Source organism: Tursiops truncatus, chromosome 1 (assembly GCF_011762595.2).
Source record: "Tursiops truncatus isolate mTurTru1 chromosome 1, mTurTru1.mat.Y, whole genome shotgun sequence".
In the NCBI taxonomy this organism is placed as follows: domain Eukaryota; kingdom Metazoa; phylum Chordata; class Mammalia; order Artiodactyla; family Delphinidae; genus Tursiops; species Tursiops truncatus.
This window is the reverse complement of record NC_047034.1, coordinates 103,204,345-103,224,767: the sequence shown is the minus strand read 5'-3', so window position 1 is coordinate 103,224,767 and position 20,423 is coordinate 103,204,345. Positions and strand designations below refer to the sequence as shown.

The 20,423-nt window shown below is 38.9% G+C and overlaps 1 protein-coding gene, 1 long non-coding RNA gene and 1 pseudogene across 3 annotated transcripts in view; 2 read left to right on the top strand and 1 right to left on the bottom strand.

Moving 5' to 3' along the window:
* The window catches only part of EPHX4 (epoxide hydrolase 4), a 24,375-nt gene extending 17,720 nt beyond the window's left edge, over positions 1 to 6,655 (top strand). The window contains exons 6-7 of the mRNA XM_019919231.3: positions 3,501 to 3,649; positions 6,363 to 6,655. Coding sequence (XP_019774790.2) covers positions 3,501 to 3,649; positions 6,363 to 6,606 — 393 coding nt within the window. The 3' untranslated portion in view covers positions 6,607 to 6,655. The remainder of the gene's footprint in view (positions 1 to 3,500; positions 3,650 to 6,362) is intronic.
* LOC141279773 (uncharacterized) overlaps positions 1 to 20,423 on the bottom strand; it is a 25,515-nt gene extending 5,092 nt beyond the window's left edge. Inside the window, exons 1-3 of one of the 2 annotated variants that reach the window (XR_012334622.1) lie at positions 20,305 to 20,423; positions 19,670 to 19,714; positions 18,526 to 18,548 (exon numbers count right to left, since the gene is read on the bottom strand). This is a non-coding gene — a long non-coding RNA (uncharacterized lncRNA). Of the gene's footprint in view, positions 1 to 18,525; positions 18,549 to 19,669; positions 19,715 to 20,304 lie in introns of those variants that run through there. The other variant, XR_012334623.1, reaches the window with a different exon arrangement.
* LOC101328324 (lysophosphatidylcholine acyltransferase 2B-like) lies at positions 9,188 to 10,747 on the top strand (annotated as a pseudogene).

Here is a 20,423-nt window from a genome sequence, read left to right as displayed (position 1 = left end):
TGCTAAGCCTTGTCTTTCCTACTTCATAGGTGCTACTGATCTAGAGGCTTGATTAGACTGTTTAATTTGACAAGAATATTTTATAGGTGGTTCTGTGTATTTCCTAATGCGTCACATCAGGGAAGCACATAATGCTTAGTTGTCCCAGTTTTAGTAATGTTAACACTAACCAGTGGACTCACAAATTGTCAGCCTATCCAAATTGCCTAACAACCAACCTTTCACCAAATAACTTTAGCATACCTTGATCGTCACGGCCTAGGTTCATTATTTCTTTAGAAAACAGTGATTTTTTTAGTTCTATGGGGATGCCTAAAAAGTTCCCTCAGTTTTTAAGTAAAAATAAAAGACACATTTTTCATTTTCACCAAGAGCTTTACTGAACCCTTTGGTTCCCCTACCTTCTGCCATTTTTCAGGCAACTTCTAAATTCCATCTTCCCAAAATTTTTTATCCTTTTGCGCAAAGAACTGTTCCGGGTGCCTTTTACAGTCTTCCGGGGTATTGACATTTTTTCCATTAAGAGAACTTTGTAAAGACCGAAATAAATGGAAATCTGAAGGTGCAGTGTCTGGTGAATATGGCGGATGAATCAGAACTTCCCAGCCAAGCTGTAACAGTTTTTGCCTGGTCATCAAAGAAACGTACGGCCTTGGTTATCCTGATGGAAGATTATGTGTTTTCTGTTGAGTAATTCCGGATGCTTTTTGTTGAGTGCCACTTTCAGTTGGTCTAATTGGGAGCAGTACTTGTTGGAATTAATCGTTTGGTTTTCCAGAAGGAGCTCATAATAGAGGATTCCCGTTCAATCCCACCATATACACAACATCACCTTCTTTGGACGAAGACCAGCCTTTGGTCTCTTCCGTTCCACATTATTGTACAGTATCCACTTTTCATCGCCCATCACAATTTGTTTTAAAAACGGAACATTTTTGTTACGTTTCTGTAGAGAATCGCATGCAGCAATACGATCAAGAAGGTTTTTTTTCACCTAGCTTAACATCAAAGCGATTCACATAACCAGGGTGGTGCAAATGATTTTCAACGCTTGATTTAGATATTTAGAGTATGTCGGCTATCTCCTGCGTGGTATAACGTTTATTGCTCTCAATTAATTTCTCGATTTGATCACCATCAACTTCAACTGGTCTACCCGACCATGGAGCATCGTCCAGCGAGAAATCTGCAGCAAGAAACTTCTCAAACCACTTTTGCCACATTCGCTCAGTCACAGCACCTTCTCCATACACTACACAAATCTTTTTTTGAGTTTCAGTTGCGTTTTTACCTTTCTTGGAATAATAAACATAATATGCCGAAAACGTTGCTTTTTTCCTTCATCTTCAATGTTAAAATAGCTACACAAAAATTCACCAGTTTTGATAAGTTTTTTTTTTTTTAATGCATGCTAGTATGACAGCAGTCACAATACAACAAAATTATTTCGAATAAAGTTAAAGACAACTAAGTGCTACTAGAGCCATCTTATGGAAAAAACTGAACGAACTTTTTGGCCAACCCAATATTATTCTTTCTGCTTTTATTAACTGGAATTCATGTATAAAGAGGAATTTCCACATCTATATTTGGTTATTCTGAAATACAGTTCCCACAAGAATGGCAGGACAAATGCTTCATTATTTCCCTTTGTAAACAACTTCCAGAGTAATGAATTGGTGCCCTAGAAACTTCCACTGATAACCAATGAGGGTTTTTTTTTCATATCGTTATGAGCTCATGATTTTTAAAAATATATTTGATATTTATCAATTGATTACAGTCATTATTCTCTTTGATGCCCAAATTGTTGCAAGTGTGAACTCCTTCAGGTTGGCTCCTATGTCCTCTTGACACAGGAGCCCTTTAGTCAGGGATAGCTTGCTTCCTTAATGTCCTAAGGTCATCATTTTTTTCCTGTTCCAGATCTGGAATCAGTCATTTATTGAAGGAACTCTGGCTCCTATTAGCAGGAAATGATATTTAGAGACCACAGTTTGGGTATCAAGGTGATCATTGTTACTGAGTTTTCATTGCTTCTAGATCTTTCCATTGGACAGAATGTAGACATACACATTTTTTAGAAAAAAAATATGAGTTCTTATTCACATTTCCAAAGCAAATTTAAGATGACAGCATTTTCACTTAACTTCTATGACTTTATATAAAACATTATATGGTTCTAAGTCAAAACTCTAGAACAAGGTACATTCAGAGAAGTCTCACTTGTCTCTGTTTCCTCTGTTTCTCTGTCTCCATCCTATTCTGTCTCCCATCGAAAACCATTTTGGTTAGTTTTGTTTCCTCTTTTTATTGTTTCTTTTTAAAAATATAAGCAAATATGTATATATTTATCTTTTCCTTCTCACACAAAAGATAACATACTATAAACACTATTTCTACCCTTGCTTTTTTTCCAGTTAACAATATACCCTGCAGATGACTCCATCATCAGAATAGAGATTATCTCCATCTTCTCTTAGAGTACTAAGAACACATAATTCACCAATGTGTATCTATACCATAGTTTATTCATCCAACCCCCCACAGACATTTGTTTCCATTCTTTTTATTTTCTTAATTAAAAAAATGTTTTTGGCTGTGCTGCACCACGGGGCATGAGGGATCCTAGTTCCCCAACCAGGTATCGAACCTGTGCCCCCTGCAGTGGAAGCATAGAGTCTCAACCACTGGACTGCCAGGGAAGTCCTCCATTCTTTTTCTATTACAAATAATGTTTCAATGAATCACCTCCTGCACATGTCATTTCATATTTTTGCAAGGGTGTTTTGGGGTTGAGGGATCTAATTTTAAACAAGAATCCCAATAATTCTGATTCAGATTGTTTAGAGACACACTTTGAGAAATGCTGGTATAGAGCAGTATTTTTCAAATTGTAGGTGGAGACCCATTAGTGAGTCATGAAATAAGTTTTGCAATTCAGTAAAGTGGCTTGCAATTTGAGTTTTTAAAAATAAAGTAGAACAGAATTGAAAATATCATTACATGCTGTAATAAGTGTAAGGGCTATTTCTTTAAACTTTTGTTTCAGACATATATGTGTAGAGATACGAACTGGATCATGATGTAAAATGTGTTTGTTACTCTAGGTTGTGATCAAAAGAAGTTCAAACAATTTAGGGGGAGGTGTGTGGATTGGTTGTCAGTAAATAGATAAACTGTTAACTGGAATATCAGGCTTTAGAGCAGGGATAGTACTTGAGCTCAGCCTTGTAGAATGTGAAGAGACACCAAGAAGACAGGATACTTTTCATAAGGGTGAAGTGTCCATGGGGGATTAAAAGGGAATAATATCAAAAATAAAGCCAGGAAAGCAGAAATATATAAAATGTGCTTGTAAACAATGAGGTCTCCAACCTGGCTAGAGCAGAAACTGGGCGCTATCACTGCACACTGACCATCATTCTCTTTCAAAAGCCAAGTATTTAGTTACTATTAGGTAACTGAAGAGTTTTAATTATTCTCTTCTCACTTATCAGGCTTTGAAACATCTGTTTACTAGTCACAGCACTGGCATTGGAAGAAAAGGATGTCGATTAACAGCAGAAGATCTTGAAGCTTATATTTATGTTTTTTCTCAACCTGGAGCGTTAAATGGTCCAATCAACCATTACCGAAACATCTTCAGGTCAGTATAATTTGCTCTTTTTAACTAAACAAAATATTAATTCCATACAGAGCCAGTATTTGATTTTTGTTAACATCTTTATTGGAGTATAATGGCATTACAATGGTGTGTTAGTTTTTGCTATATAACAAAGTGAATCAGCTATACATATACATATATCCCCATATCTCCTCCCTCTTGTGTCTCCCTCCCACCCTCCCTATCCCACCCCTCTAGGTGCTCACAAAGCACGGACCTGATCTCCCTGTGCTATGCGGCTGCTTCCCACTAGCTATCTATTTTACATTTGGTAGTGTATATATGTCCATGCCACTCTCTCACTTCGTCCCAGCTTACCCTTCCCCTCCCCGTGTCCTCAAGTCCATTCTCTATATCTGCGTCTTTATTCCTGTCCTGGCCTTAGGTTCTTCAGAACTATATTTACTGATTATTTTTAATAAGAATTATTTTATCAAGTATTTTCCATTAAGTTCTTTAGCTTAGTATACTAAAACCTACTCTCTTAAAATATTTAATGTTTTTCTTTGTTTCATTTATTTATTTATTTATACTGTAGTATAATTGACATATAGCATTATATTGGTTTCAGGTGTACAACATAATGATTTGATATTTGTATGTATTGCAAAATAATCACCACAGTAAGTCTAGTTAATCATCTGTCACCATACATATAATTTTTTTTCTTGGGATGAGAACTTTTAAGATCTACTCTCTTAGCAACTTTCAAATATGTAATACAGTATTAACTACAGTCACCTATCTGTACATACTTTGTTTTATCTGTAACTTACGTTTCATGTGACATTTAACAATTTGAAACCTCAGGACCAGAGAATATGCTTTTCTTTTAGTTTTCTGAAAACTCCTCCCTTTTACCCTCAATTCGATCTGGTGAAGAATTTATATTCCTCTTTACTTTTTCATTAATAGTCCTTTTAATAGGGACTAATAGTCCCCTTTCCTTACTAATTCAACTATTACATGCTCACATGTTGTTAAATATGCAGGTAACTATTAGAAAATGTTTTGTTTTGGAACACTTTATGAGCTCCAGAATTTAAGTGACTTGCAAGTTTGTATAGCAATCCATGTATCAATAATTAAGTATAGATATATTTTTATATCAGTTTACCCATTCACCAAGAACTTAATTTTTAGGAGCATTAGAACCAAATGATGGCCACTTGCATGGGAATCAAAAGTTAAGACCTTGGTGGACATATGTGATATCCTTCATATTCCAGCAGCATCTTATCAACCCCAAGTAGCCTCAAGTCAAGCTTTTTTGTAACTAGCAAAAATGTAATTCAGTGCTGGAGAGTGTCTAGTTAGATGTTCCTTCTCATTCTTAGTTAACAGGGTTGTAATTAATACCATCCCGCCTTTCTGAAAAACAGCTTAGCAGAAGTTGTCAAAAGCTTTAAAAATATGTATCCTCTTCAGCTCAGGAATTCCACTTCCAGGGCTCTAGCCCAAAGAAGTTATCTGAAATGCCAACTAAGATTTGGGCACAAAATGCTAATTGCAGCATCACTTAAAACATCCCCGGGCTTCCCTGGTGGCGCAGTGGTTGAGAGTCCGCCTGCCGATGCAGGGGACACGGGTTCGTGCCCCGGTCCAGGAAGATCCCACATGCCGCGGAGTGGCTGGGCCCTTGAGCCATGGCCGCTGAGCCTGCGCGTCCGGAGCCTGTGCTCCGCAACGGGAGAGGCCACAGCAGTGAGAGGCCGGCGTACCACAAACAAACAAACATCCCCTTCTTTTAAGTGATGCTATAATCTAAATATTCCATTATACAGGAACAGTCATTTATGGGTTATTATGCCATAAAATAGTATGTTTTACAATTATTTTTGAAAAACTATATGAAACAAGAAAGTTATTATAAATTAATATGAAATTTGCATGTGTATACTGTGTATAAACTGTATATTTACTGCATTGTACTTATGGTTTCAACGATATGCATAGAAAATGACCATTTTTTAATGATGGAATTATGCATGATTTTATTCTTTATACTTTTCTGTATTTAAAAAATACACAATAAAAACTTTATATTTTAAAAAGAATCTTCTTGCGAAATAAATATAGTATCATGTAGTATTAAGGCTCATTCCGTATATATGTTCTGACTTTTCAGTTCCAATTTTCACATAAAATTCATTAGATTATCCAACAGATAATTGAAATACGTTTAAATAGTAACACTGTTTAAAGCTCCCTTTCATCACACTATTCAGAAATTCTGTTATCTTTTTGAAGCAAATTATTCTTCATAGTGATGAATTTCATATTTAATTTATAGCCTGCATTATAAGTTTTGCACGGCTGATCCAATTAAAACTTTTATCTGGCCCTTTCTTAAATAGACCATTAATTTTTTTTATTGTACAGATTGATTGCCTAATGCAGTGTTTCTCAACCATTTTGTTTGTCATCACTTCCCTTCAGAGGCTTTTTAGGCATTTTTTTTTTCCTAATTGCCCCCCACCCCATGAAATTTTAATATCTGTTTATGTACTGTGTGTATACTCATGGTTTATATATAAAAAGCATAATTTTTTTTTCACTCTCCCAAGAACAAATTTTCATCCCTTTGGTGGTGATATTGCCCTCCTTAAAAATCTGTGGCCTAAAGAAACATTTTGGGGGAATGTTATTTTAACGTTTACAGTGAGTCTCAAGCCCACGTGTTTTGTTTTTATAGCTGCTTGCCTCTCAAGAATCACATGGTGATCACTCCAACACTACTACTGTGGGGAGAGAAAGACGCATTTATGGAGGCGGAGATGGCTGAAGGCACGAAGATTTACGTTAAGAACTATTTCAGGCTAACTATTTTGTCAGAGGCCAGTCACGGGCTCCAGCAAGAACAACCTGACATAGTGAACAAATTGATATGGACATTTCTAAAAGAAGAAACAAGGAGAAAAGACTGGCTTTTTCTGTGACGAGTCTGTAATGAAATCTCTAAATAATTTTTTTAAATTGTTCATCAACTTCTTTAAGCTTCATTAGGAAAAATTGTTTTAATATGCTTTATCATAAATAAATATCCTGACAAATGACATCAAGAAAAATCTGAGAACATGTGAACTTGTAACATAATGTTGGTTTTTTTCTTGTTGTATTTTGCCCAGAAAAGCATCTGCCTTAAAATGTACACACTTGTACAAAAAGGAAGTTGGAGAAAGTGGTTCAGTTTTGGTTTTTCGTGTTATTTACCCTGTTAATATATGGTGCCTTTTACAAATGTATATTAAAGATTAGCTGTGCCATATTAAAAGGCAAAACTGCAATGGTATAAATTTTTATTTTATTGTTCCAAAGTTCTTTTTACTATTTTTTGACCGTTAAAAAATTCTATTATCAAATCTCTTGGATTTATAGTATATTTATTAGTCTGAAGGCAGATATGACAAGATGAATGTGCATCTTAAAATAGGCCATAAACACTACTTACACTGGGAAGAGTAACAAAAGAGGATATGAAGATTCTATATATACATATATATTTATTAAACATTGTAGGGAAGCAGATCCATTAAATTACTTGCCTTAATTCTTCAGCTAAATTGGTGAGAGATTTAGAAAAAAGATCAAAATGTGCTTTTGCCCCATTTAATGCAACAAGGATTGAATACTGTACTTCCTATGTGCACTAGAATCTAAGCTCCACAGGGCAGAGATTTTTGCTTTATTAACTGACATATATCCAGCATCTAGAATAAGAGCCTGACTCATTGTGGGAACTCAAATATTTGCTAAATGAATAAATAATATATTTGATACACTGCTAGGCACTGTGCGGGAAATATGAAAGGAAGATGGCATGGTAATGTTGATCTTTCCCTTAAGAACCATATACAGAATGCAGTTAAATCAAACAAGGGTTCAAAAGTATTAATGAGCCTTACAGATAAGAGTGGGAAGGGAACTCCCCGGCAGTCCAGTGGTTAGGACTCAGCCCTTTCACTGCTGGGCCCAGGTTCAATCCCTGGTCAGGGAACTAAGATCCCACAAGCCGCACGGCATGGCCAAAAAAAAAAAAATGGCAGGAAGAATTACAGAATAGAGGATGAGACCAACTCAAGGGATTACTACTCATTCTCTTGGGTTGCTCTCATCTGGCACGGGAGACAACCTGTAACACTGCCAAATCATGGCTCCTTAAAGACTACAACTGTGTTCCCAAATAAAACTAAGCTGGTGAAAGGAATGTTTCCCTCACTAAGCCTAGTTCTGATAGTGACAGAAGAAAGTGGAATGTCCCTAAGAATTCTCATCATTGTATCCTAGCAACGTGTATTTACCAATAAAAGCCCAGTTTTCTATGTACATTGTACTTGTGCCTCATAACATCTCAAGGTAGGGAGTACTTGTGCCTTATAACATCGCAAGGTAGGGAGTATCACCACTTTACAGATGTGAAAATGAGATTGGCCAGTGCCCACAGTACAAGGGTTGGAACCAGGATCTGACCTAGATCCATCTGGTTGTAAAGCCCATAATCTTTCCACTTAGATCACATTCTGTTTAACCGGCTTTGGTATCCACACTGCTCTTTCTGTTTTATGGGTAACCTGTTGTGTTCCAATAATTAGAAACATCTTTCAGAAACTTAAAATTTGACTTTTAATTCTGGAGGAATTTAAATTAGCAAAGAGGAATATTTGATACAGCAAATGCTACAAGGTTTAGCAGAGAGCCTCGTTCACACCGACTTGAATTATGCTTCCCTCTTGATCGTTTTCAAAGGGCAGCAACAAAGGAAGGAACAAGACTTTATTGACCGTGTGTGGTGACACAATGAAGTAATCCTGACTTATTTTAATGAAAACGTGTTTCTGACAAAGGTGATTTTAAGGTTTCTCGTTGTTGTTACTTATGTCTGTTTGGAATGCTGACCAGTTCATCTGGACTAATATTAACAGTACGCATCAAAACGTGCCACGGGTAATCCTGGCCTATGATAATGGATGTATTCTAATTTTCAGTGGATGTAGAAGAGTACTTGTAACAGATATAAAGGCTCAAGGTTGCCATCAGTTGGACCTCTTAGCATAAAGAGATCCATTTGTAGGAAGAGTAAATGAATTTGACTTACCAACTGCCAAAGCATCTCACTGTAAGTAAACTTGACTGGTAATGGCATTTAAATTAAAAAATTGTGATTAATAAATATTCATCTATTTAATTCATCCTTAGTAGGTATATAAATATGCTTAATGTAAATTTCAGAAATTATGTGAAAATAATTTATTAAGCATATATGTCAAAAGGAGGCCATTTACAAAAAGCAAAAAAGATTGTGCTGTTGATATGATTCTAATTCTCCTGTTACATCATTTACCATTTTTTATTTTTCTTACTTTAAAGGTAATATATCATTGTCTATTAACCCACAGTTGCCTCAAAGAGTTCTAATTGTGCGAACGGAAAGAGCACTTAAATATGGGGCAGGGGTATACTCCGGGGGCCGCCCCCAGATCCAAGCTACAGGCGTCCTGAGACTAAGGAACAGTGGGCTTCATGGCACAGCCCACCTCGGACTCCGAGGCTGCGGTGTTGGAATCCACCCTCAGCCAAGACACAAGCAAGTCCCTGTACCCACCGGCCGTGGACAACCCCTTCACGCAGCAGACGCACATCAGCGCGTGGCGCTGGGCCTACATCGTCCTCATGGGGGCTGTGCTGGTGCCGGTGCGCGTGTCCTACATCGCCGTCCTCTTCATCTTCCTCTGGCCGGTGGCTGCGCTTTCCACCATAGGTCGTCGTGCTCGACCAACCAAGCCCGCCAGGAGTTGGAGAAGAAGACTGGTGCAGCCAACTCTCAAGTTCTTGTTTCAGGTGACTTTTTTTCAGCAGGGTTCCTGGTTAAAGTGAAAGGGATAAAGGCAACCCGAGACGAGGCCTGCATCTTCGTTGCAGCACCGCACTCCAGTTTCTTTGACGCAGTCGCCTGTGTCGTAGCAGGGTTCCCCTCGGTGGTCTCTGCGAGTCAAAATGTGCGTATCCCCGTGGCTGGGAAATTCTTACTGTCAACGCAGCCGGTGCTTGTGACCTGAGATGACCCCAATTCGAGGAAGAATACCCGGGAGGAAATCCTGAGGCCAGTGACATCTGATAGGAAGTGGCCACAGATCCTGATTTTCCTGGAAGGAGTGTGTACCAACCGCAGCTGTCTGGTCACTTTAAACTAGGGGCCTTCTCTCCAGGTGTTCCTGTGCAGCCAGTGCTGCTCAGGTAGCCAAACACCCTGGACACCGTGACCTGGACCTGGCAGGGGTTTACAGGCTTCCAGACCTGTATATTGACCCTGAGTCAACTCTTCACCAGGGTAGAAGTTGAGTTTATGCCCGTTTATATCCCAAATGACCGAGAAAAAAAAGACCCCGTCCTTTTTGCCAATAATACAGTGAGGATCATCATGGCCAATGCTCTTGGGGTGCCTGTGACAGATCACACTTATGAAGATTGCAGACTGATGATTTCTGCAGGTAACCTTCGACTACCCATGGAAGGCGGTTTGGTTGAATTTACAAAAATTAGCCAGAAATTAATGTTAGATTGGGATAATATTCATCAGTGTTTGGATGAATGTGCTACAATTGCAGCTGCCTCAAAAGGAGGGAAGATAGGAATTACAGAGTTGGCGAACTATTTGAAACTCCCAATTTCAGAGCCCTTGAGACAACTTTTTGCCCTCTTTGACAGGAATAATGATGGCAGCATAGACTTCAGAGAGTATGTGATAGGTCTGACTGTCCTATGCAATCCTGCCAACACTGAAAAGATTCTGCACATGTCATTTAAGCTTTTTGATCTTGATAGTGATGGTTTCATAACCGAACAGGAGTTAGCTGCTATACTTCGGGCAGCTTTTGGAGTGCCAAATCTTGATGTTTCCAGACTCTTTCGATAGATAGCTGGACAGAACTCAGAGTACATTTCATACAGGACCTTTAAGAACTTTGCCCTGAAGCATCCAGGATATGCCAAGTTATTTAGTTCATACTTAGACCTCCAGGCAGCCTATATATATTCATTACCACAGCAAGTACAGGTTTGATGGTTGTATTCAGATGTTAAAGGCAGCCCTGAAAATGGTGAAAGTTAACATCCAGGTTGAAATAAAAATTATCCTTTGAGGAAAGACACAATAGTTTTTACTCTAAGTGGCCTGGGCACTTAATTATGATATTTAAAATGTGCTTAAGGAATATATATATTTCAATTTGATTTTATAGTACCTAATTTTCTTCTTCAGGTAGTATGTTTGTTTCAATGTGGCCTAAAAGTAGAAAAATATCTGCTTATAACTTTGTTCACCCAGCATGGTTCTAGTTAATGCCTTTATTCTGCTTAAAGTAAGAAAAAAATAAGTGAAATAAAGGGCCTTCTTTTTGCTAAATTAAGGTCAGAGAAATATTACAGCCCACCACCTCTCCCTCATTTTTACAGAGAAAATACCTCATTAAGAGCTCTACTGGGGCTTCCCTGGTGGTGCAGTGGTTGAGAGTCCGCCTGCCGATGCAGGGGACACGGGTTCGTGCCCCGGTCCGGGAAGATCCCACATACCGCGGAGCGGCTGGGCCCGTGAACCATGGCCACTGAGCCTGCGCGTCCGGAGCCTGTGCTCCGCAACAGGAGAAGCCACAACAGTGAGAGGCCCGCGTACCGCAAAAACAAAAAAAGAGCTCTACTAGCAATAAATAAATACTTTGTTACCATTATTCTTCCCTCCAAAAAGGATCTGCTGCATAAATGCTTCCTTGCTCTTTCTCAAAGTAGCCCAAATGTTCTTATTGTACAAGACAAAATAAAAATAAACATCAGGAAGATATAGTATTGGGAATACCATTGAAACACTTATATATGGCATAGCTGCCCTTTATTTATTTATTTTTAAGGTATAAAAGTGATTATTTAGAATGGGAAATCATGAGAAAAGAAAGCTAATATAATAAACATAGGTTATAAATACAGGAATTCTGATAAATTCTGTTATGTATGACCCTCACCAAAAAGGAAAAGTTTGTGTTTATAGTCGAATGTTTTGCATTACTGAGAACATTTCTTTTGTTCTGACTAGGCACCCATGAAACTTCTGCTTACTGTTGTGTACCTCCTTCACTATCCATGTACTTCCAGCATCATTTGCTGTAAGACATCTTCACATAGTGATGTGACCTTGAGCCCTACCCCTTCATGTCACCTTGTAGGATGAATCAGTGAAGTATTCCTAGAAGCCATTCCTACAACAGGACAGGGAGCAACAACTTATCTAGATGTGGAAGTGATTTTGAACCAATAACTATGCCTTGCTAACCCAAACTACTGTATCCCCAACTCAGCTTCATTGTGGCTGAATCCTCAAAATGCCTACAGCCACTCAATGCCACCAGATATGAGGGGATATATGACTAAGGGGGAAGAGTCTTGATCACTTGTAGACCTTACTTATGCAGACCTTACAAAAACATACCCAAGTAGACACATTCCTAGGGACCCTACTAGACCTTTGCAAGGGCTTGTACAAGTGGGGCCCCTAAAGCTTAAGGGTCATTAGTTAGCTTCCTGGTATTTTGAAAGAGTAGAAAGAAGAGATAAGAGTGGGAGAAAGGTGAGCAGATGGAAAAACTTAAGGAAAGGGAAAGAAAAAAAATCATATTATTTTGAAATAATTTCCATGCAGTTCTGATCTGAAAAAAGGAGATGGATAAGTGATATTTCATAATCCCCATTGTTTTAGTCCATTCAGGCTACTATAACAAAACTACCATACATTGGGTGGCTTAAACAACCAAAACTTATTTCTCACAGTTCTGGAGGCTGCAAGGTCAATGCACTGGCAGATACAGTGTCTGGTGAGACCCTGCTTCCTAATTCATAGATGTCTTCTCACTGTGGGCTTACCTTGCAGAAGGGGCAGAGGGAGTTCTCTGGGGTCTCTATGTATTTATATTTTTTTTACTTTTTATTTTTGGCTGCTCAGTGCTGCTTGTGGAATCTTAGTTCCCCAACCAGGGATCGAACCTGCACCCTTAGCAGTGAAAGCACAGAGTCCTAACCACTGGACCACTAGGGAATTCCCTGGGGTCTAATTTATAAGGGCACTAATCCCTTTTATGAGGACTCCACCCTTGAGACCTGGTCATCTCCTAAAGGCCCCACCTCCAAATACCATTACATTGGGGATTAGGTTTCCACATATGAATTTTGGGAGGACACAAATAATTCATTCTGTAACAACCCCCCGGCTTGATAGTTCCATGATAATAATGCATGCATATGTAATTCAAATACAATGATTTTTTAAAGGTAATGGAAATTATTCATTTAAATAAGAGATTTTCACTTAAAAATAGTTACCAAGATGTATCTTTACTCAAACAAGGGTACTATTACTCAAATATTCACTGAAGTTTGAAATTATCTCTAATTAGATAGTGAGCTATACAAAATGTCAGGGTCATTACTTCATTATATTCTACCTTTTAACTTCAAAATGTTAAACACTGCTTTATTTAAACCCTCTTTAATATATAACACTTTTTAATTGAAGTATAGTTGATGTACAATATTATATAAGTTACAAGTGTACAATATAGTGATTCACAATTTTTAAAGGTTATACTCCATTTATAGTTATTATAAAATATTGGCTATGTTCCCTGTGTTGTACAGTATATCCTTGTAGCTTATTTTATACATAATAGTGTACCTCTTAATCCCCTACCCCTAACTGCAACCCCCTTCCCTCTCCCCTATGGTAACCATTAGTTCTCTACCTGTAACAGGTAACACTTAAACTTTTTATTGTAAAGTGCTTACAGTTAAAAACTATACCAAACAAATCTGTAGCTAATAATAATTATTACATATTGTATATTATGAATATAATCTGTTTTAAGATAAACACTGTTGCAACTAACTCAGGTCAAGACATTAAAACTTTTCCAGCCACCCTATAAGTTCCTCTATGCCCCCAATCATAATTACAACCTCTTTCTTCCTCCCAAATTTAAACTGCTTTCCTGACTTTTATAGTTTCACTTCTTGTATTTCTTTACATTTTTGTTATCTAAATATGCATACTTTGACACTGTGATGGTTCCTTCTATATGTTGTGAAATAATAGAAAATGTATATTGGCCTTTGCCCCAGCTCCTGGCACAGAGTTCCTAAAACCCTTGTAATTTTCTAAGTGATAAGAGTATTAGGATCATCCTTAGTTCTAATATTTGGTCTTTGATTCCCGTTCCTAAGTTTCTAAACCCCTTGGGATTTCCTGGGTGATAGGAGCATCTTTTGTTCTAATGAGATGACTCTTGGTGGGCTCCTGGATTGGGGCTGGTCACCAGAAATCAACTCATGATTAGAAGCTTGGAATCTTCACCCTTCCATTCTCTAGAGGGTTAGAGGGGCTGGAAATAGAGTTAATGATCAGTCAGGCTTATAGGATGAAGCCTCCATAAAAATCTTCAAACTATGGATTTTGGAGAGCTTCTGGGTTGGTGAACACATGGAGGTTCTGGGAGAGTGGCACACCTGGAGAGGGCATGGAAACTCCATGCCCCTTCCTACATATTGGGTTGGCCAAAAAGTACCTTTGGTTTTTAAGTAAAAATAAAAGACACATTTTTCATTTTTACCAAGAACCTTATTGAACAACATATTCAACCTTCTGCCAGTTTTCTGGCCACTTCATAATTCCATCTTCCCAAAACTTTTTATCTTTTTGAGCAAAGAACTGTTCCAGGTGCCTTTTACAGTCTTCCAGGGAATTGAAATTTTTTCCATTAAGAGAACTTTGTAAAGACCGAAATAAATGGAAATCTGAAGGTGCAATGTCTGGTGAATACGGCAGATGGATCGGAACTTCCCAGCCAAGCTGTAACAGTTTTTGCCTGATCATCAGAGAAACATGCGGTCTTGGTTATCCTGATGGATTATGCATTTTCTGTTGACTAATTCTGGATGTTTTTGTCGAGTGCTGCTTTCAGTTGGTCTAACTGGGAGCAGTACTCGTTGGAATTAATTGTTTGGTTTTCCAGGAGAAGCTCATAATAGAGGACTCCCTTTCAACCCCACCATATACACATCACCTTCTTTGGATGAAGACCAGTCTTTAGTGTGGTTGGTGGTGGTTCATTTCGCTTGCCCCACGATCTCTTCCTTTCCACATTATTGTACAGTATCCACTTTTCATCGCCCGTCACAATTTGTTTTAAAAACGGAACGTTTTTGTTATGTTTCAGTACAGAATCACATGTGGAAATATGGTCAAGAAGGGTTTATTCGCTTAACTTATGTGGAAACCAAACATCAAAGCGATTCACATAACCTAGGTGGTGCAAATGATTCTCAGTGCCTGATTTGGATATTTTGAGTATGTTGGCTACCTCCTGCGTGGTATAACAATTGTTCTCAATTAATGTCTCGATTTGATCACTATCAACTTCAACTGGTCTATCTGACCATGGAGCATCATCCAGCGAGAAATCTCCAGCACGAAACTTCGCAAACCACTTTTTTTAAAATTAATTAATTTATTTATTTATTTTTGGCTGCGTTGGTTCTTCATTGCTGTGTGTAGGCTTTCTCTAGTTGTGTCAAGCGGGAGCTACTCTTCATTGCAGTGAGTGGGCTTCTCATTGCAGTAGCTTCTCTTGTTTCGGAGCACGGGCTGTAGGCACGTGAGCTTCAGTAGTTGTGGCATGGGGGCTCAGCAGTTGTGGCTCATGGATTCTAGAGCGCAGGCTCAGTAGTTGTGGTGCACCGGGTTAGCTGCTCCGCGGCATGTGGGATCCTCCCAGACCAGGGCTCATACCCGTGTCCCCTGCATTGGCCGGTGGATTCTTAACCACTGTGCCACCAGGGAAGTCCCCACAAACCACTTTTGATGTGTTCAGTCAGTCACAGCACCTTCTCCATATACTGCACAAATTTTTTGTGTGTTTCAGTTGCATTTTTACCTTTCTTGAAATAATAAAGCATAATATGCTGAAAATGTTGCTGTTTTTCTTCTATCTTCAATATTAAAATGGCTACACAAAAATTCACCAATTTTGATAGGTCTTTTTTTAAATGCACGCTGATATGACAGCTGTCACATACAATCTAACAAAATTGTTTCAAATGATAAAGACAACTAAGTGCTACTAGAGCCATCTTACAGGAAAAGATGAACAAACCTTTTGGCCCACCCAATACTTTTCCTCTCTCGACTGGATGTTTACTTGTATCATTTATCGTATCCTTTTATAATAAACAGGCAAACAGTAAGTAAGTCAGTTCCCCTGAGTTCTGTGAGCTGCTCTAGCAAATTAATTGAACCCAAGGATAGGACTGCGGGAACCTTATATTTCTAGATGATTGGTTAGAACCATAGTAACAACCTGGCGTTGCAATTGGCAACCGAAGGAGGAGCAGTCTTGTGGGACTGAGCCTTAAATCTGTTGGATCGGATGCTGTCTCCACATAGATAGTGTCAGAATTGAGTTTAATTGCCTGACATCCATCTGGTGTCACAGAATTGCTAGGTGTGTGTAAACCCCCCCCTCACATTTGGTGTCAGAAATACTGTGAGTGTGACAGTGGTGTGAGAGTAAAGGAGATACACAAGAGGAGAAGAGTATTTTCTAAACTTATGCCAACTTGGCTAGGGCATGGTACCCAGATATTTGGTCAGTCATTATTCTAGATGTGAAGGTATTTTTTAGATGAGATTAACATTTAAATGAGTAGACTTTGAGTAAAGCAGATTACCTTCCATAATATGAGTGGGCCTTTGAAAAAAGGATAATTTAAATAAGAGAATTAAGCATTTATCCTGCCTTTGCAGTGTGAAGTGTATTTCTGGATATCCAGTATTTCTCATTGATGAGGGAAAATTATTCTTTACAGAAGATTTCCAGCAAATTTCTAGCAAATAAATGTAGAAAGAATGATAGAATTATAAAATCATTTTGTAATCCCTAGTTAATTGATTAAAGTAAGAGTCATCAACAGACAAAACTATCAGATGAAAATTAATGATACATTTTAACAACATTAAAATGGGGATAACCAAAGATTATGTGCCTTCTGACAGGATTCAAAATGAATTACTGCTTGTGGGAGGCAGAATAATGCCTGCTCCCCCTGCCCTGCTCCCCCTGCCCCCAAAGATGTCTATTTCCTAATTCCAGAATCTGTGAATATGTTAGGTTACATGGCAGGGGAATTAAGGTTGCAGATGGAATTAAAGTTGTTAATTAGCTGACCTTAAAAAAAAGGAGATTATCCTGGATTATCCACTTGGTCCCCAGTAATCACAACAGTCCTTAAAAGAGGGAAGAAGGAAGGAGAAGAAGAGTTCAGAATGATGCAATGTGAGGAGGATTCAACCTGTTAACTTTGAAGTTGGAGAAGCGGAGACGAGAACTGAGGAATATAGGCAGCCTTGAGAAGCTGGAAAAGGCAAGGAAGCTCTCCCCTCAAGTCTTCAGAAGGGGATGCAGCCCGGCCCAAAGAGGAATTTTAGCCCAGTGAGATCTATGTGGGACTTCCAACCTATAGAATTGAAAGTTAAAAAAAGTGTGCTTTTTTAAACCACTAAGTTTGTGGTAATTTGTTAAAGCAGCAATAGAAAACTAATATACCACTTATAAAAGTTTTTTTTTTCACTGGGCTTCCCTGCTGGCGCAGTGGTTGAGAGTCCGCCTCCCGATGCAGGGGACACAGGTTCGTGCCCCGGTCCGGGAAGATCCCACATGCCGCGGAGCGGCTGGGCCCGTGAGACATGGCCGCTGAGCCTGCGCGTCTGGAGCCTGTGCTCCGCAACGGGAGAGGCCACAACAGTGAGAGGCCCGCGTACCGCAAAAAAAAAAAAAAAAAGAAAGGTTTTTTGCTAAAAAATTGAAACTGAATATAATCAAGCCTCTAAAAACAGCTTCCATTTACAGAAAATATATGGGATAGATGAGCACAGTGCGTGATGCTACAAAGAGGCAAATTTAAAATGTGGCATACTCTACAGCTCAAATTGCTCAGGCTTCTGCCACAATGTCAGTGTCATGAGGGAAAATACAGGAGATTAGAAGAAACTCAGGAGATGTAAGAACCAAATGTAACCTTGTATCTTGTTTGAAAACCGATTCAAACAAACCAACTGTAAAACATATTTTTTAGGACAGTTGGTAAAATTTTACAATGGGCTACATAGGAAATGGAATTATTGTCGATTTATAAGGAATACCATTAATGGTTTTGTAATGTTATGTAAGAAAATGTACAGTTTTTAGTGATGCAAACTGAAGTATATAGGAGAAAATGAAATGGTGTCTGGGGCTCTACTTTTAAAATTTTTAGAAGGAAAGGAAGAAAGAAAGAAAGAAAGAAAGGAAGGAAGGAAGGAAGGAAGGGAGGGAGGGAAAGGAAGAAAGAAAGAAAGAAAGAAAGGAGGGAGGGAGGGAGGAAGGGAGGAAGGAAAGAAGCAAGGAAGGAGGAGAGAAGGAAGGAATAAAGAAAGGAAGAAAAGATGAGGAAGGAAAGAAAAACTGATACAACATAATGCCCAAATCTTGATAATTGTTGAATTTTGGTAATGGGTATATCGGGGTTCACTGTAGCTCTCTCTTTGTTTCTTTGTATGTTTGAAATGCTTCATTTGAAAACATTTTTAAAGAAAGAAAAAATACATCTAAGAGAATCACTTTTTTTCATGAAATTGTAGTACTTAGATGAGTTTTTTGCCTTCCAAGGCAATTTTACCTAAACTTATATTTCACACATAAGGATCACAGTTAAGGCCAACCCTAAATAAAATTATGGATTTAGCAGTGTTTACCTTCAGAGCTCCTGTTGCTAGCTTCCCAGGACTTTCTAGTGTTCCTGATCATAAAGCCTTTGAGGAAAAAATTTTTGATAATTTCACTCACATTAAGGTGTAAATGATTACAGATATAAATTAATTAAAATAGAAATAATGTTTTAAGTAAAAAATCTCTAATGGTGGAATGTGAAGCATCATTAAAACTCTTTTTTTTCTCTTTTTTTTTGCGGTACTTGGGCCTCTCACTGTTGTGGCCTCTCCCGCTGTGGAGCACAGGCTCCGGACACGCAGGCCCAGCGGCCATGGCTCACGGGCCCAGCCGCTCCGCGGCATGTGGGATCCTCCCAGACCGGGGCACGAACCTGCGTCCCCTGCATCGGCAGGCGGACTCTCAACCACTGCGCCACCAGGGAAGCCCTAAAACTATTTTTTTGTTTTGTTTTTTAACAGGGTACTTTTTCTTCAATTACTTCACAAAGCTGCCTAAGCTGCCTAAGGTAGTTTAAGAGAATTAAATTTACATGGACTAACCACTTCACACCAAAGGGCCCACATCATTAAAAGGTGAGGAACCCAGCAGATGTGACCTCACACCAGAGGGCCCACATCACAAAGGGGATGGGAACCAGGCAGGAGTGACCTCACACCAGAGGGCCCACAAAAAAAAAAAAAAAAATTTACATGGACCAGAAACCATCTGTCATCCATTCCCAACCAGAGAGTAGCCTAATTTTTGCTTCATCAGCTGATAAAGGGGCATGGTAGAAGTATTACAGGACTTTGGAGGGAAAGAATCTTGTACTGAACTGTCTGGGTTTTAATACCTAGACCACCACTTACTGGCTGTGTGACCTTGACCAAGTTATCTAGCCTCTCATGCCTCAACTTCCTCATCTGTAATTGGGCTCATAGCAGTACCAACCTAAATGGTGGTTGTGAGGATTGAGTTAATACATAGAAAGCAGGTAGAGCAATTTTCCCACCTAAAAAGCACTCAATAAATATTAACTATCATATTATCTTTGACACTCCTCTTTTCTATAGGAATGATTAAAAATCAGTTATCCAGTATATTCATAATTAAGGTATCTGAACAATTGAGAAGGTCATTATTTGGAGAAATGGCTACTACTTGGCCAATCTTCTGGTACAATATCCATATATTTTCCAAGCAATTAGTATGTACTTGTTACCTTGTGCAGAGCTTCTGAATGATGCAGAAGGATTGAATCTTCTTCCTTTGGAAGAAGTAATCAAATAAAAAAACAAAAGACTTTGTAAGTAATTTCGCTCCAGCTCTTTTCTCCACACCAAAATTTCAAAATTCTATAGCTCATCAATCCACCCAATTCCTTGGTCAATTAAAGGCTCTACCCCTACAACATTACTTCCTTTCTTCCACCTCATAACTTTTATAGCTTTATATGCAAAGTGGGGGAATATAACTGACATTTCTCTGCTTAAGTCCAAGAGCAGTTACATGAGCCACTCCCTGGATTAGAAGGGGAAGGAGTCTTCTAGACATTATACCATACCCTTTGCAGGGGGCTCTGGAGTGTTGTAACTCCTGCTGATTTTACGAAGTTCTTCCCGCGCCCCTCACACCCCCAATTTTTCTTGCCCAAAGCAGTAAGTGAAGGAGTGTGACGCGCCGCAGTAAAGGTCTAGTGAACTTGTCTTTCCTGGGAAAAAAAGCGCTGACACCCCAGGAAGACAAAGTGCTGAAAGGCTGCACTGGTTGATTTGAACTCAGTTCTTGATAAAACATTTATTTAAATGACTGGTTAGCACCAACTGGAAAGCAGAGGGATAGGGATAAAGCGCAGACCTGGTTAGCAGCGCGGACCTGGTTAGCTCCGCAGAACAGTTGGCTCCCTGGGCAGTGCTGCGCGGAGCGCCTGCCGGCGGGGTTAAAACACAGCTACTACGCCTGCGCACACCCTCCCG